The sequence below is a fragment of the Lycium barbarum genome, chromosome 10 (assembly GCF_019175385.1).
Source record: "Lycium barbarum isolate Lr01 chromosome 10, ASM1917538v2, whole genome shotgun sequence".
Lineage (NCBI taxonomy): Eukaryota > Viridiplantae > Streptophyta > Magnoliopsida > Solanales > Solanaceae > Lycium > Lycium barbarum.
This window is the reverse complement of record NC_083346.1, coordinates 23,790,042-23,807,860: the sequence shown is the minus strand read 5'-3', so window position 1 is coordinate 23,807,860 and position 17,819 is coordinate 23,790,042. Positions and strand designations below refer to the sequence as shown.

At 34.4% G+C, this 17,819-nt stretch overlaps 1 protein-coding gene across 1 annotated transcript; it reads right to left on the bottom strand.

Annotated features, from left to right (window-relative positions):
* Positions 1–3,006: 3,006 nt before the first annotated feature.
* On the bottom strand, positions 3,007–8,365 carry LOC132616161 (probable inactive receptor kinase At5g10020). The gene is made up of 3 exons (XM_060330768.1): positions 7,141–8,365; positions 4,523–6,133; positions 3,007–3,802 (listed from the first exon to the last, which is right to left on the bottom strand). Exons 1-3 carry the CDS (start codon positions 8,054–8,056, stop codon positions 3,225–3,227), a joined length of 3,105 nt encoding a protein of 1,034 aa, XP_060186751.1. The 5' UTR covers positions 8,057–8,365; the 3' UTR covers positions 3,007–3,224.
* Positions 8,366–17,819: the final 9,454 nt, after the last annotated feature.

The following is a 17,819-nucleotide window of genomic DNA, read 5'->3' as shown; positions in this document are numbered from 1 at the left end:
TCATAGACTTAGTTTTTAGTGAAAATTCACTTATACTCCATCTCAAATTATCTGTCATGGTTCTCTTTTATACGCTCCTTACCAAAATATTAACTAGGAGGGATATTTTTTACTATTTCATCCTCATTTATGTCTTAAAATATAATCTCTTTATTATTTACTCAATCGAGTTGTTTGTGGTCTTCAAGAACAAAAAAAAAACATTTGTCTTGAACTTCTAAAATGATAAATAATTTGAGACAACTATTTTGACAAATCATGTTAGATAATTTAAGACAAAGGGAGTATTGTTGTTAATGAGTCTGGCTTATTTAAGCTTTACCATTGATCTTAGTCGGTCATGATTTTAGAAAACTTTCGGCATCATAACTTTTTTTGAAAACGAGTACAATATACCCATAACATTAACAATTCTATAGTTTTTGTGTACAAAAGATAGAGAAAACGATGAATAGTTTTTCATGAAAGATCAATCAATATTGAGGAGATAATTGAACCAAAAAAAGGATGTTTGTAAGCTTAATGAAGTTTATTTATGATCGTGCGAAGCGCCAGCATATTACCTAGTATTCTATATATTAGAGTGCAAAAGTATGTTTGCACTACAAGTTATCAAAATAATAATTAAATGTAATTGTTCTTATAAGTGAAATTGTTACCAAAAAATTAAAGCGGGCAACCTGCTGAAATGTTAAGATCTAACGACAAGACAATGCAAGTCAATTTTTTCCACAGTAATAAAAACAACTCCACCCATGTTGCATAACAAATTTCCGGAAGTATATATGGCCCTGTCCTTTCGTTCTAGCGGATCCAAAGTGCTGTGTCCAGTCACATTTAATTTCCAAATAGTAGTGAAGAAACTTAGGTCCCGTTGGCCATAAGAATTATTCACTTTTTTTTGAAATTTTTTTTCATTTTTTTCGGAATCAGCTTTTGGCCATGAAAATTCCAAATACAACTTGAAGTTGTATTCCGGAATTTCAAAAACAAGTTTTTTCACAACCAAAACAACTACATTTCAACAAAAAAATACAATTCAAAAACTATGGTCAAACACAACTCCAACTCCCAAATTTCAAAAAAAAGTAAAAAAAAAATTGGTTTCTATGGCCAAACGCCTACTTAATAATGTCTATTGACTTGTCGTCCTTTCATACTTCCTTATATCTTTAGGGCTCGTTTGGTTGGGGAACAAGTTATCCCGAGATTGTGATTAGTTATCCCGAGATTGTTATTCCACCCTCTATGTGGGATAAAATACACTCTAATACCGGGATAACTAATCTCGGGATTAGTTATCCTGTTGTTTTATCCCAACCAAACGTGGGATAAGATGGTACTAAATTTTCATCCCAGGATCCATCATACCAAACGACCCCTTAGAGTTTAGATAGATTAGGAATGGAAAAAATCATGTTGGGAGCACTGCTTTCAAAGAGGGACCCGCAACGCGCTATCAGTATTTAGTCGGGCCTCAGTGCAGGTATCTGACAACGGGGGGAAAACCAAAAAAAATAGTTTAGATAGTGGTGATCTAGAAATATATATTGGTGGCAGATAGTATGATAAAAATAGGAATAATTACGTTATATGTTAATTAGGGTAACAATGCTATCAAAATTGACCCACCTTTTTAAATCTTACAAAAATGATTCTCTTCCTCCTCCTCCCTCTCTCTCTCTTCTTCGCCGGACCATAATCGTCGGCCAGTGTACCTGGATCTCGAAAAATTTCTCCCAACGATGCAGCCGGCGATCGGCACCACTGAAAAGGACATAGAGAGAGTTCGCCGGTCGGTGTACTACGTTCACCGGGATCTTGAAAAATTTCCCCCAACGACGCCCCAGACGGCGGTCGGCACCACCGGAAAGGACAGACGTCGTGGAGGAATGTGATGTTACTGAAGAAGGTCGCGGTCGACACCTCCTCTCTCTCTCTCTTAGATCTGGTGGTGGTGTGGCTAGTGCCAGAGATCCTCCGCTGCTGCTGCTCCATCATTTGCGGATTTGGAGTTCGTCGGAGAGCAGAACTCCGGCAATGGCTGGTGGCTATTACTGCTCCGTCATTGGTGGTGTTGGGGTTCGCCGGAGAACAGAACTCCGACGATCGCTGGTGGCTGCTGCTACTCCTTCGTTGGTGGTGTTAGAGTTAGTTTTTGTATAATAGTGCATATGGGTGTATACACACATCTTATACACTATTATACATTTTTATACACTCATATACATAATGTATTTGTCTTGTATAAAAGTGCAATTCTTATTTAAAACCAGTCCAGATCTATGTTTTATACCCACTTATACAATATTGTATAATTGTGTACTATAAATGTGCATAAGTGCATATTTTCGTGTATAATTATTTTTTTAGGGTATATACCTACACATTACACACTTTCATACACATATATGCATAATGTATCTATCTTTTGTATATAAGTGTACAACATTGTATAAAAGTATTTTTGTGCTATATTTTTACAATGTAAGTTTTGGGCTATTTTTGCAACGTAAGTCGGCGAAGTGTACTTTTCTGAAATTTCCCCTAAAAATTACTCTCCAATTTAACCATACGTAGTTTACGTGGAAAAGTGGTCATTAATTACAGAAGCTCATACACTAGGAAGTATACTACCCCATAAAAATATAATTAGAAGATAGACTAATCAATTAGTTTGGATGAAAAAAAAAAGATACACCACTTCTGACTAATTCTAAATAAATAAATAAATCTATAAGGATCATTGACGAGAAAAAAAATCTATAGCGATAATTTATTTTAATTTAACGTGACATCTTCACTCTTGCCAGTTGCCACATCTTTTTTTAACTATAATTATTATGAGTTTTAATATATGTCTACCAAACTCAATTAGTAAACATTCTCTTTTCCCTCAGATATCTTGAAAAGTCCAATTTGAAGAAAAAGTGTGAATGAAAAATGCAGAATGGAAAAGAAATGTAAGAAATAAAGAAATGTGATAAATGAACAAAATAATTGCAATGAACAAAATAATTGCAATCCTTTCTAATTTGAGAAAAATGTCAATCAATCAATCAATGGATTGATCATCCCTTTACACAAAAATTGAAGGGGGGGGGGGGGGGGAAGGAAAGAAAATGGGAATATGTAAGGATTGACCCACAATAGAAGGCAACCAAAATAAATGTGAAGGAAAAAAGAAAAAAGAATTGTAATTCCAAGACGCATTTACAAAAATTTCACACTGATATAGAACAAAGATCTTCAACAACTTGTCTGATGTTAGGCCTTTCATTTACCGGAAGAATACACCTTATTGACACAGCTAGCACATCATCCATTCCTTTGCAGTGTTCTTCCCCTCCTGCAATGTCTCTATCGATACAGTCCATCCCCCTACCTTCTTGATCACACAACCGAACCCAATCCGTTAAATCAACTGCGCCCGATTGCCCCGATATTATGTCACCAGCACTTCTTCGAGTGAGCAATTCCATTAGTATCACACCAAGAGCATATACATCAGCCTTAAACGACGGGATAGGTTTGGTCGCGGTAGCAAGTTCCGGTGCACGGTACCCAAGAGCCCCTAGGTTCAATATCTGTTCTGCAATGCCAGCTGGAGTCATCAGGCGGTGGAGACCATAATCAGTGAGGCGGGCAACGTAATCAGCACCAACCAGGATTATATTTGTTGGCTTCAAGTTTCCATGAGGCAGTCCTCTCTCATGCAGATATGCCAAACCCCGAGCAACTTCAACAGCAACTTTTAACCTTTGGTTGAAGGATAACGGAGAGTACCTTCGAGGGGTTGTCTCTGTAAATAGGAGACATTCTTTAAGAACTTAAAACTGCAAAAAATTACAAAAAGTAACAAGTTCCCAGCAAAACCCAACATGTCTACAAGTAATTAGTCTTCATTGCACCCGGGGATGCTATGACGAAGCTATACGTCAACTCTCCATATATATATATATAAAGTTATACCATCATGAATAATAAATGAGTCTGAAACAAATAGAAATGCTATTTATAGCAAATTGTTCAGCAATTATCACAACATGAAGTCATTATGAAACATAAAGATCTGTGCATACAACAAACATAATTTGTAAAGAACATTCAGATTCTACAAATGCACTCCTCTTCTATTTTTTACCTTTTTCCTTTTGATCAACGACTCTACCACTGCATTCATAAGAGACCACAGATCTAAGTAAGATCTCATTACTATCTGTATAATAAGACATGTAAAGGAGGCACATTTGCAAGAGAGGCCAACCAAACTTTTTCTTTTTGGGGCCAAGCTAACTTGCACTCGAAATTTATCCTCCACATTTTTATCACTATGATCCCACAAAACATGAGAGATTTCAACACTTGGAAAGCCACCACTAGAAATAAGTTATGCTGATTAGAAACACTATCTATGCGAAGGATAATCACCCGCCAGACCAGTAAAAGGAAACTTTCTAATAACAGTAGCCAAACAACAATGGAAGACATGGACAATCATTTATTCATAAATAAATCTTACCATAGAGATGCAACGCCAAGCTATCTCCTGGTATGTAGTCTGCTAAAATAAGCCTCTCTTGTTCCCGAGGCCCCCAGTAATATGCTCGTAAAGGAACAGCATTTGGGTGCCTGATAGATCCAATCTTTTTAACTTCCTTTGCAAATTCTTTCTTGTTTTTTACTAACCCGACCCGCAACCACTTGACAGTAAGAACGTGCCCACTATTTAGAGTAGCTTTATACAATGTGCCATGGCTACTTCTACCCAGAACTTCAGCAGGGGCACGAGATAACTCCTCAGCAGTAAATGACAGTGAACCATCCAGGAAGAACAATTCCCCAGCCAATCGATCCGGCGAATACACATCCAATGTCACTGGTTGTTCAATTGTGTCAATGAAACGAGGGGAGGAAGCTATTGGAGAGCCTGGAGAGGATCTACGCGCAGATGTTGCAGATGCTGAAACTGCAGTTACTCCCACATGCTCAACAATTTCTGTACCAGACTCAATTTGCCCAGACGGAGATCTCGAGTTCGCTGTGAGCAAGTGATCATTAGAGAAACTCAACGAAATTGGCGGTGGTTCTGAGGAGCCATAGAACTTGAACTTCCCTAGTTTAACGTCTCTTCCAGTAGACTGGCCATTAAATCCACTTGGCAAGTGGAAATCTTGGAACCGTTCTCGATGGTAAGCAAAGAGAACAAAGGCAATAATTAAAACAGCTCCAACTGAAGCAATAATAATTGCCACCCTGACACTGAATTTTGGGCTATGATGGTGCTGACTATTTTGATCAGGAACGCCATGACTTTCATGTGACCAGCTACTTGGAAATTCCAAATTTGAGTTTCCAGGAATAAATGAACTTTCATTAAAGTTTCTCAAGTTATCAGGAATTCGACCACCTAATTCATTGTTAGACACATTAAGCACCCTCAAATTCGATGAAAGATTTTCAGGGATCCTGCCACTAAAATTGTTGTTAGATATATCAAGGAATTCCAAACTTGAAAGTTTAACCAATTCAGTAGGCAGCACGCCTGATAACTGATTCTTAGCAAGATTTAGCACTTGAAGCCTCCCCAGATTGCCAATGGCAGAAGACAAATTACCTGTCAATGTGTTTTCTGAAAGATCAAGAGACTCTAGTGCAGGGTATGACGGTTGAACAAGTAATTCGCTAGCATGAGAGCCTTCAAGAGGAATCGATCCTGACAACTGATTTCCAGATATATTGAGGTTCATCAATGTCGTCGAAGTAAAAAATGTAGATGGAATAGGTCCACCAAGTTTATTAGTGCTGAGATCAAGTTTAACCAGTCTTGGGGAGGTTGCCAGCGCTGAAGGTAAGGTTCCGTCAAGAGAATTGTTTCCAAAATTAAGTGAAGTCAATTGTTGGAACTGAGAGGTCATATTGGGAATATTTCCAGTTAACCTATTTGAACTCAAATCAATAATTTCCAGATTGGCTTCCCAGCTCTCAATAACTGATATATTATCAATTAGCATATTTCTGCTCAAATCCACAACTGAACAATTTCCTATGGAAGATGGCAGTGAACCTATAAGGTGGTTCGATGAAATGTTTAGAACTTTCAAAGTTGTTGAATTCACTTTCGGTATTGAACCTGCACGTGTAGAAACGAAATATTAAAATTTAACATCTCTTTAGAAGAAGTTTACAAGTCCAAAAGGAAATAGCTGATATTATAAAAAATCATGTGCATTGTTATTAAACATTCAATTTAACTTTCAGATGAAGTCCAAGTGCAACTATTCTGGCTAAAAAATATTGAAGAAAAACTATATAGCCTAAAAAAAATTACAAGACAAAAGAATATTAGTGTATGCACAGGAGGAAAGGGGAGCCTCTGGATGGTGTAATGTGTAATAACTAAATAGAAAGATGAACATATTAAGAACAAATAGATCAGCAATGAAATAAAACTCATTTTACTATAGGTGCAAATATTGTGTACATAGGATATTGAAAGCAGAAGGAAAACTTCCACATTCTCAAATTTTCCAGATAAGGAAGAGATATTGATCCAGCTTGCTTGCAATGAATTTTTTAGCAACGAGCATACATTTAGACCCCATTAGGGGCTTTTATTAATTATAATAAACCAATTAGGAAAAAAACTTTGTTGACTACATTATCAAAGAATAAAAGGCAAGTTCTACTCCACATGCTTTGCAATTCAAGCTCCTCTACCCAGTCAACGCTACTCACGATCTGTTGAGGCAAACGCAAAAAAGCAGGCAAGTAAAAGGTTGTTCCAAAATTCTAGTTTCGCTAAACAATCTTTAAACCTACTAATCCAAAAAAACAAACTTTTTTGTATTTGGCATAAGCTAAAAGGCCTTGAAGATTTCTATTCTCCGTGATACGGATAATCAACGACCACTCACGCAAGAAAACTAATTACAACTTGACAAGAAAACAAAACCAACAAGATTTAACATTCACAACTGTAAAGTTTCAATATGTGTAAAACACAAGAAAGTTTCCAATTCAAGTCCACCACCAAACATTAAGAGGCTTGAAGTTCAAGGCATCCATAAAAACAATATACAAACGATATACAGCAATATACTGATCTAAGAAATGCAACTATTCAAACCATTTTCCAACCTGAAAATCCATTGCCACTAAGATCCAGTTCTACCAATTGAACCTTTCCCTGCAAGAGCTCCTCGGGAATCGAACCATAAAGCTGATTATTCCCAAGCCTTACAACCCTCAAATTATGCAAATCCCCGAAAGACGAAACTAGTTCCCCTATTAAAGCATTATTTCCCAAATCCAAAACCTGCAAATTCCCAAAACTCTGCAACAATTCTCGTTTTAAAAAACCACCACTTAAGTTGTTATGACTCAAATTCATAACCTGAATCGTCGACGCCAACGATACATTCCCCGGGTCCAAAGTAATCGACCCGAAAAACGAGTTGTTACTCAAATCAAGATGCTGAACACCTCTCAACTCATAAAACAAGTCACCAATATCACCCCAAATCTTATTATTATGCAAATCAAGTACTTTTAACTGCTGTAACTTACTAATTCCACTAGGATAACCTCCTGTAAAATTATTATTCGACAAATTGAGGTAATTCAAACTCCAAACCTCATTAATTCTAGCTGGAATTGGACCATAAAAAAGATTGCCAGACAGATCCAAATGCTGAAGAGTATACAAAGAACCCAAAGCGGGTACAACCCGACCCGTAAAAGAGTTACCCGAAAGACTGAGTGTTCTAAGCTGTTTTAAACCATTTAAAGTTGAGAACTTCAAGTCACCAACAAGTCCAAGACCATCAAGAACAATGGAAACAACAAAGTTGGTCTCACAAATAACACCATGGAATGAACTTGGACATGTTGTTGATGGATCTGAAATCCAAGAATTGAAGATTTTGCCTAAAGGGTCGTTTTTTATACCCTTTTTGAACTCTAGAAGTGATGTAACTTCATCATTTGAAGCGAAAGAAGAACCCACAAGTAGAAGGAAGAGTAAAGAGAGAGATTGATGTAGAGAAAGAGTCATAATGTGAGTGAAGTTAAGTTTAAGTGCGCTAAGAATGAGGCATTTGAGAAGAAGAAGAAGAAAGGGCAAAAGAAACAAGGGTTTAAGGTGGACTATGGAGAGAGAGAGAGCTTTTAGAGAGAGAGTGTGTGTGTTTATGGAGGGGGTGGGGAAAGAGTTGGGGAAAAGAGGGAATAAAAGAGGGAAATTAGGGTTTTTATATTTGGGATTTGATAGGGTGGCAAATGAGTTGGTGTCTTTTTTGTATTTTGCTCTTTTCTCTCTCTAATGGATACTACTCTGTTGGAATGGGGTGGTGTTTGAGGGATGGAGGGGGTCGGGGTATCAAAGTTGGATTTTTATATTGGGAAAATGAGTTGTTTTGTAGTGAAAGATGGAGTTAGTGTTTGGACATAAATTTGGTTGAAACTCCAAAGAAAGATTTTTTTTGAAGTAGTTATTAAAAACAATTTTTGGAAGTTAAAAAGGAAGGATTAGATTTTCAACAAAAACTGGCCCAAACTAGTTTTTGAAACTTGAGTTGTTTTGGAGTGATAGATGAAGCTAGCGTTTGAAACTCGAAAGAAAGGAGTTTTCTAAAGTTGTGTTGAAAAATAATTTTTGCCCGTTGAAAAATTATGTTTGGACATGTATCGCAGTTGAAAAAAAGTTGAAGTTTCGTGTGTGTAAAAAAAATTTCAACAAAAATTGGCCTGAACTAGTTTTTGAAACTTGAGAATTGTCCGTCAAAAATCGATCAAATTCCATGAAAGTAAACAATGTTTTCCAAAAAAAAAAAAAAGTAAAAAATCAATGTCCAAACGGCGTGGAGCGGATGGTGTTTTCATGGTGGAGGAGTGGGAGGTGTGTGTTTGGGGTGGGGGGGGGGGGGGGGGGAGCATCAAAAGTAGGATTTTTATATTAGGAAAATGAGTTGTTTTTGTAGTGTAAGATGAAGGTTGATTTTATAATAATGACAGAAAAGATTTATACAGTATTAGTTGTAAATGTAAAAGAAACTGCATTTGGTGTGCTCGTTATTGTTTCAGTAAACTTCCATGTTTTTGTGTATGTGTGTGTTTAAACAGAATATTGGTGTTATTTATTGCTCCTTACTTGAAATTTTTTGAAAAGGGAATCATATAACTATAAATATAGGGCAAAATTTGCAAGAATTCTAGTGGACAAGTTTAAGATGGTATTATAATATTTGTTTTTCTAGTTTTCACCGGGTGTCCAGTACTGTATTGGGACCCAACTAAGCCAGGTTTGTGCTGAAAAATCTATAATAAAGATAAATCGCTCCCTAACAAACGCATAAGATGGTGTATTTATGAACTTTAGGAAAATGCTATGGAAAAATAACAAGCAAGTGCTCGTATATCTTATATATAATTTTTTTTATTATTTTATATGATATTTTTTATCTATTTTACGAAGAATATTTGATTTTTATATTTATAAAATTCAATTTAAGTTTTTTAATTTATTGCTTATAACATAATTTCGTAGTCACAAAAACAGCATGACATGTTTAATATTGTAAATTTTTAAAAAAATTAATTTATTTTTGTGACGAATCATATACCTTGACATAAATAAAGCGAGTAATATTTATTGTTTTGATTCTTTTCCATTAGGGGCTTCGTGCAATTTTGCCTCAATTAACTGTTCAAGTGGCTTCTCCCCGAATGGAGCTCTACGCGGCGCGAACCCGAATATAATCGGGCTCTAATGTGGGTACCAGACACCGAATGGAAAACCAAAAAAATTGTTCAAATCTTTTCCTTTTTTTGTTCTCTTAATTGTAGGTTAACTTAAATCAAATCTTGGTTTAACGTTAAACTAATATTGGTACAGACCATGTGTACAGTCTCAAAAAAGATGGAACAGAACAGGTAAATAAATATAAGTTTTAAAAAGGAAAAACATTATTGTACAATGAATTTTTACAAAAGTGTGCGTACTTGGACAAACTGATTTGTGTTAGTCCTCTTTTAGAAATATCAAAAGATAAAATACCTCAGTTTTTCATTTTCATAAAAGCTTTACCCTTCTATTATATTTGGAACTAGTCTTTTTTCTCTTTCGCGCTTGCACGTGAAGTGAAGTCTTTAGAGACAGGAAAGCACAGAATTTTGCCCTTCTCTTACTGCATAATATAAGCAATCAACTTTGAATATGGATATATGGCAACTCAACATAAAATGAAAGAAACACTCTAGAAACATAGCTTTTTCCCGCTGAATGTGGAAATTTGTTTTATAAGAAATGATTTTTCCACCTTATCCCACTGAACTAGCTCATTGGAAAAACATATTGTGGAAACAGATTCTCATTAAAATGCTGGAAAACTTCATATTTTTTTCGTGTGAAAACACTACTATTTAGGTTTTTTCCCACCGACATTCAGTGAGAAATAGCCACTGAACATTTTTCAGCAGAAAATTAAGTGAAAAGTAGAATTTTTTTAGTAGTGAAAAAAACGAGGGTAGGGTGGGGTGTGTGTGTTGGGGGTGGGGGTGCTAATCTTGGAGCCATTTGTCTAAAGTGATATATAAATTATAGAATAATCCTAAAGACAAGAGGGCATGAAATGGGATTTTAATACACATGGATATTAGTTGTCAGTTCTAACGTGTAATATACATTGTATTGTATCTCCAGACTGTTTGAGAGAAAGTTGGCAGCTTCCTTGTTTCTGGGGTCATTTTTAGTTATAATTGGTGAACTTTATACGCTATAATAGTAAATTTTAAAATTATCTTTTCTCGCATTAAGGCTGTTGAAATTTTTACTTTTAATTTTTTTTATTTATTTAGGTGGGGTAGGGGAAGGGAAAATGAGGAAAGAGATTACAACGTGTAAATTCGAACTCTCACCAACAAGGTAAAAATTCAGGTAACAGGGGCGGATCTACATGACACCCTCGGTAAAAAATTACAGTGTATATATAGGGTAAATTTTCTATGTTTATGTGCATATATTAACTTTTGAACACCCTGAATAAATTATATTTAGCTTTTTTTTTCGAACACCCCGAATGAAAATCCTGGATCCGCCACTGTCAGCCTCAGGTAGCCAACCAACTGAGCTACTAAATCTCTATGAGCCGTTGAAATTTACTCATATAATAGTAAGCCACAAAATATTTCTTGTCATATTAAATTAACTAAATTTTATCTATTATCAAAGTCACAGAATTTTACCCTTTAGATCAATCAATTTGATAATGGGTAAAGTTTAGTAACATGATGTCATTTTATTTTAATATGACACAATGTAATTAACTAACTTTATTACTATCATGGAGCATAAAGTTTAAGTAATTATACGTGAAATTTACCTTTTATTTTGCTGACAATTTTTTATTTTCCCCTACTTGAGCACTTTGTTCCTTTTTTTTTTTTTTCTTTTTGTCTGCACTAGCTATGACTCTGAATGTGCGTTTACTCAAGAACCACTCTTGTCCTTGACAACCTTAATCTAGAATATATTATTGTTGTCATTTTCTTATATTCAGAGCGGTTCTTTTCATCAAGGAAAATGATGGCCGTAGACTTGGCATGGGAGCTCAAAAAAACCTTTGTCATTAGTGTTGTCCTTGGATCCTACTAAAAGTTGTTAAATTGTCATGACTTTGTATGTTCTTCCACTTTGCATTTGACACTGATTTCTTTATAGTAAAAAGAAAATTTCCTTTCTGCTTATTTGTGCCTCAACTAGAAAGTAAAGATAACTTAGAACTAAACAACAAATTTATCATACATCCGTGCAAGGAAAAAATTGAGCTTAATTATTGATCGACTATGTATACCTTCAAATTTGTATCATCAGTCAAGTTCACCGAAAAATGATATTTGAGGAGATTATTGGTCTCATTCAAAATATGGAGAGAATATTATTTTTCAATCATTAAGGTTTTGTTTGGTACGAGAGATAAGGGATAAATAATCCGAGATTAAATTTGAGATGAGTTTATCCCACATTTGGTTGTGATAAAATCACGATATAACTAAACCTTGAATTAGTTTTCCTGGGATTACAGTGTTATTTTATCCCTATGGTAGAGTGAAATAACTAATGCTGGGATAATTAATCTCAGGATAATTAATCCTAAGATGACTTGTTTCCAACCAAACGACCCCTAAAAGTTATAAGGGTTAAGTGAGTAACATCGTCTAGACGGGTCCTACTTGGTACATAACCTGCTTTCCTTTTTATCCGTATAACCTATACAAGGAGTACAAGACTAGGATTTTTAATTACAGTTTGTAATGTGAACACAAGGTTATTGTTACGGAATAGTATGGATTAACAAGCACACAGATTTACAGACAAAGTAAATACGAGGGAAAAAAGAGAGGATTTAATTTAACGAAGTTCGGCCAAACCTACATTCTCAAACCAGAAGTAAAGAAAGTTATTCGCTATAATAGAGAAGAATAAAGCAAGAGATCTTTTATTACAATGCTCTTTATATATCTCAAGTGTTTCCTACACCTATTCTACCAATGGGCCTCAAAATTGACCAGAAATAAAATGTATGTTGTTTCAAATCTCAATTGTATCATCACACTCGAATCGCGCGAACACACGAGCATCAATTTTCATTTTGTTTGTAGTATGCTTTTGCGATCGCAGTTAATTAGTGGATGCTTTTGAACTCCTTGTACTAGTGTCAACTTAGGGTCTTAGCCCAATACAAATATTCATTGATTTCTCCAGTATGGATTGTATCGCAATTTGGATCTATTAGAATTTAAGAGACAAATCAACAGTACCAATTGATCAAGATGTACAAAGAAATTAATAACAACGTACGATTTTGCATGAGAACAAGTTAAAATCCCTAAATATGTTGCTAGGATAAATTAGTACATCATATGTTAAATACAACCCCTAAACTTAGACATCAGTTTTCAGTTAGACGCTTCACTTTTGCGCGTCTATTTAGTTGTAAAAGTAATAGAAAACTACTAATAGTAACATGAATTAGTTTAAGAATCTATGAAGTAAGGTCAGAATTTAATGAGATCAATTACCGACCGCCAACAATGAGATCAGTTGATCGACTTCTTGAGTGTAGTAAACATGGATCATACTAAGATTAGTTTATGTTAAGAAGGGACTCACTTAAGTCTAGGGGTGGAATAATTTGCTCCACCACTTTCCGTTGAGAGAGTAATTAGTTAGTCAGACGTACCAGTTATTTAGTTTGGCATAAAAGTTAGTTTCTTATATATACATATTGTAAAGCTACACATTTACGAATAACCAGATCACCTATAATATTCTCTTCTTCCTCCTTTCACTTTGTATCTCATCTTCTTTCTTCTCAAGTATGGTTCATACAATCTTGAATCTCAATATTGTTTCATGATATCAGAGCCTTCCAGTTAGTAATCCTAGCTCGTTTTTTTCAATTCCACAAACTCTTCTTCAATTTCCAGAAAATTTCTGGAGATCTGAAGAAATGGCAATTAATGGAGAACAGACGAGTCAAAGTTCTGGACTCAATTCAACCCAAACTACAATTGATCCTTTATTTTTCATCCTTCAGGTGTGAGTGGAACACAAATTACATTGTTCTATTTATCACGAACTGAAAATTATCACGAATTGAAAATTATTCTATGTGCTATAGATCTATGAGAATTGCATTATTAATAAGTAAGAAAAAATCTTCACAATAACTACACAAAAGCCTTGTAAGACTTTACAGTATTAGCTTAAGACTTACAAGTCTGACATGATTTTTCTAAAGATGTTATCTAAATTTAGCAAATGCCTTTACGAATTATGATGATTTTTTCTTTCACAATACTAAAATTTATGGATATTTTTTACTCAAACAAAACGACTTTTGACTAATCTTGTTACTCACTAACAATTACTTGAATATGTGGGAAAGTCAATAAAAAGAATAAAGGAATAAGAAAAAAATGGCATCATCTCTTATTTCGTGACAGTGGATACGAACTTAGTGTAAATATACATATTTTAAAATCATTTTTTAATTGTATATATAATTCAAATGAAAGACAGTGATGAATATGTCTTCATCTGTTTCCTTATTAAGGTATATATTCATCTTGCCCATAATACTCTTTCTAATAATGGAAAGAACGAATCATTCATTTATCAACTACCTATGTAATAACGTTATGTGACTTTAGTCTCTTAATGGCGTTAAGTGCGCAGTCTACCAAGTAATATCAAACAAAAAACCTTACTCAGCATTCATACGTAGAAGATCCTTTTTCCCTGTATATAGCTGTGTGTTTTAATAAATATTTTCTTTAAAGTTCTCAAAAAATAATATTATATATTTGGTAAGTGAATAAAATACGCTTCGTAATTAAATGATGACTTCGTTAGTATTTTGATTTTTACATAAATATTTTTTATGGAACACTTTGAATGTTCAATTACTAAATTGATATCACTTAATACTTTTACTATTTGACTTGATATATGGGAAACCTTCAACAATTCCCTGTCAAACTAGCTACTAACCAATTCGATGCATCGGAAGTTACAGATTAGTTATTTTTTCCAGATATAATTTCTTTACAATTAGTTTATCTTTTTACAAAATCTTATGCATAAAAATATATATATATTTGTACGCTCATAAAATAAGTGGCCTATGGAGCTTGACTCTCTTAATTAAAACGTAACAACAAATTCAAATGCAATTATTTGAGATTTAATCTATATATACTGTAATACTCTATCATGTGGGGATACTGATATAACTAGTTAAGATGGAGTAGTTGTAAGTGATAAATAATAAAGAAAATCACATCAAAGAGCAAATCATCAGAGAGAAAAAATTGGTTGCCATATGTTAGCACTATTTTGGAGATCTGCATTTGGATTTGGGCTATAAGTATGAAGAAACTACATTTGTTTGCACGGATTGCCCTTCTTTTGGGGTGGTCTTTAAATTTTGCCCCTCATATTTGTGTTCTTTAAGTTTTGCCCTTCGCTTGATACCTGAGGTTCTGGGTTCGAATCCTCGCTCAGGCATAAAAAAAAAAAAATCGCAAGGCAGGGATGGGGGGAGTGTATGCCGGATCCGGCATACAATCCTTAAGGAAAAACTAAAGTTATGCCGGAGGGGGTAGACTTTGCCTTGAGACATATATATATATATATATATATATATATATATATATATATATATATATATTACTTTTCAAGACAAACTTTTAATTATGCCTTAAAGAAAAGTTCCGTCTTATGGGGCATACTTTTAGTTATGCCTTAACCAAAAGTGTGCCCCATAAAATATAACTAAAAGTATGCCCCATAAGGCGGAACTTTTCCTTAAGGCATAACTAAAAGTTTGTCTTAAGGAAAAATTCTGCCTTATGAGGCATACTTTTGGTTATGCCTTAATAGTCTGCCCCATAAGACATAGTTCCTTAAGGAAAAGTTTTGCCCCATAAGGTATAACTAAACTATGCCTTGAGGAAAAGTTATGCCCCCTCCGGCATAACTTTAGTTTTTCCTTAAGGATTTTATGCCGGATCCGGCATACAATCCTTAAGGAAAAACTAAAGTTATGCCCGAGGGGGTAGACTTTGCCTTGAGACATATATATATATATATATATATTTTTTTTTTTTTTTACTTTTCAAGGCAAACTTTTAATTATGTCTTAAGGAAAAGTTCCACCTTATGGGGCATACTTTTAGTTATGCCTTAACCAAAAGTGTGCCCCATAAAATATAACTAAAAGTATGCCCCATAAGGCGGAACTTTTCCTTAAGGCATAACTAAAAGTTTGCCTTAAGGAAAAATTCTGTCTTATGAGGCATATTTTTTGTTATGCCTTAATTAAAAGTCTGTCCCATAAGACATAGTTCCTTAAGGAAAAGTTTTTCCCCATAAGGCATAACTAAACTATGCCTTGAGGAAAAGTTATGCCCCCTCCGGCATAAATTTAGTTTTTCCTTAAGGATTTTATGCCGGATCCGGCATGCACTCCCTCCAGCCCTGCCTTGCGAAATTATTTTTTTATTTTATGCCTGAGCGAGGGTTCGAACCCATAACCTCAGGTATCCAAGCTAAGGGCAAAACTTAAATACCACAAATATGTGGGGCAAAATTTAAAGACCGCAAATACGAGGGGCAAAATTTAAAGACCACCCCAAAAGAAGAGCAATTATGCGAATTGCCCTATTGATAAGAAAGATTACACTCTATGGCCCTATGCTGCACAAATTAAGATTAGCCGGATGAGTGGGCTCTGAAAAATAAAAAAGAACGTTATATATGTAGCTCACACATGTACATTGCGAGATAAATTTATAGCCTGTTTCGCCAAGCTTATTTTTCCCCCAAAAGTATTTATTTTAAAAAAAGTGAGGTGTTTGGCCAAGCTTTTGAGAGAAAATAAGTGCTTTTAGGGAGTAGCAGAAGCAGTTTTTCAGAAGCTAAAAAAAATAGTTTTTATCCAAAAGCACTTTTTTAAAAAGTACTTTTGAAAAAAAAATACACGTAAAAACACCTTTTAAAAGCTTGAGCAAACACTAATTGCTGCTCAAAAGTACTTTTTAAATTAATTGGTCAAACACAAACTGCTTTTAGCCAAAAGTACTTTTTAAAATAAACTGTTTTTAGAAGTTTGGCCAAAAAGGCTATTAGCTGTCCTCTGAAACCACAAAAAAATGAAGTCATAAGATTTTAAAATAGGTTAAAGGTAATTGTTGGGGAGGTAAAATTAGCCCAAAAAATATTATTCGTCTAACCTGCTCAAGTAATAATTCGCTCATTTATTAGCTCAATCCATTTTAGCCTAATCCATTTCAACCTATCTAAAAATTGGATTGATATGTAGCTCAAATTGATCCATAGAGACCTTGTCAAAGTATTTTCAAGAAGACAATTTTTTTTATTTGATACGTTATATATAGTCACAATAATTAAAAAAAGAAATATTAGGTACTTAAAAATTTATAAAAGAACAAATAAAGAAATTCAAACTTAGTAAAAATTTGGCAGGTCGGGTTATGACCGCTTTTAGCCCATTTTAGTCTTTTTAATCAGGTCAATGACCCGCTCATTAATTAACTCAGTCGATTTTGACCGCCCAAAATTCAGCCTGACCCGTCTATTAGACACTCTTAGTACTAAGCTACATACCAAAGTACACCACTCTCTGAAATGGGGGATTAAATTAGCATTTGTGAAGATTTGACGATGAAAATTATCCATGGAACTTAAATAATCAATTTTTTTGAAGTGTTGGTAACTTAAAACACGTTTAGTATTTTCCTAGGGTTGAAATGCATTTTGCTAGAATTTGAAATCAAGAACTGATACTGCATAAGACAAGTATCGTTCGTTAGTACATATTCTTTTCAAGATGGCATAAATGAATCCACATGGTCTCCTCTCACTTATTCTGCATATGACAAGTGCCGTTAGTACGGCGGAAATTATTTTTTAGGAAAATGACTTCCTTGAAGTATCTGATGTTTTGTTACCAAAAATTAGACTGAAATATTTAATGTTAGAATTTTTGCACAAGGGAAAATTTTCAAGGCAAACTTACTCAAATGACTATCTTATTGTAGCTTTCTACCATTTGTAGTTATTCTTTTAAATATTACTATTTGTAGTTACATTTTAGCAAAATAGTGTATGTTTTCACGTGTATTTGTTGCCAACAAATATATGAGAACACGGTAAAAAAAAAAAAGATCCTTGATTTTAGCCTTTAACGGTGGAGCTATTAAATTAGATATTAATATATTTTTTTTGATGGATT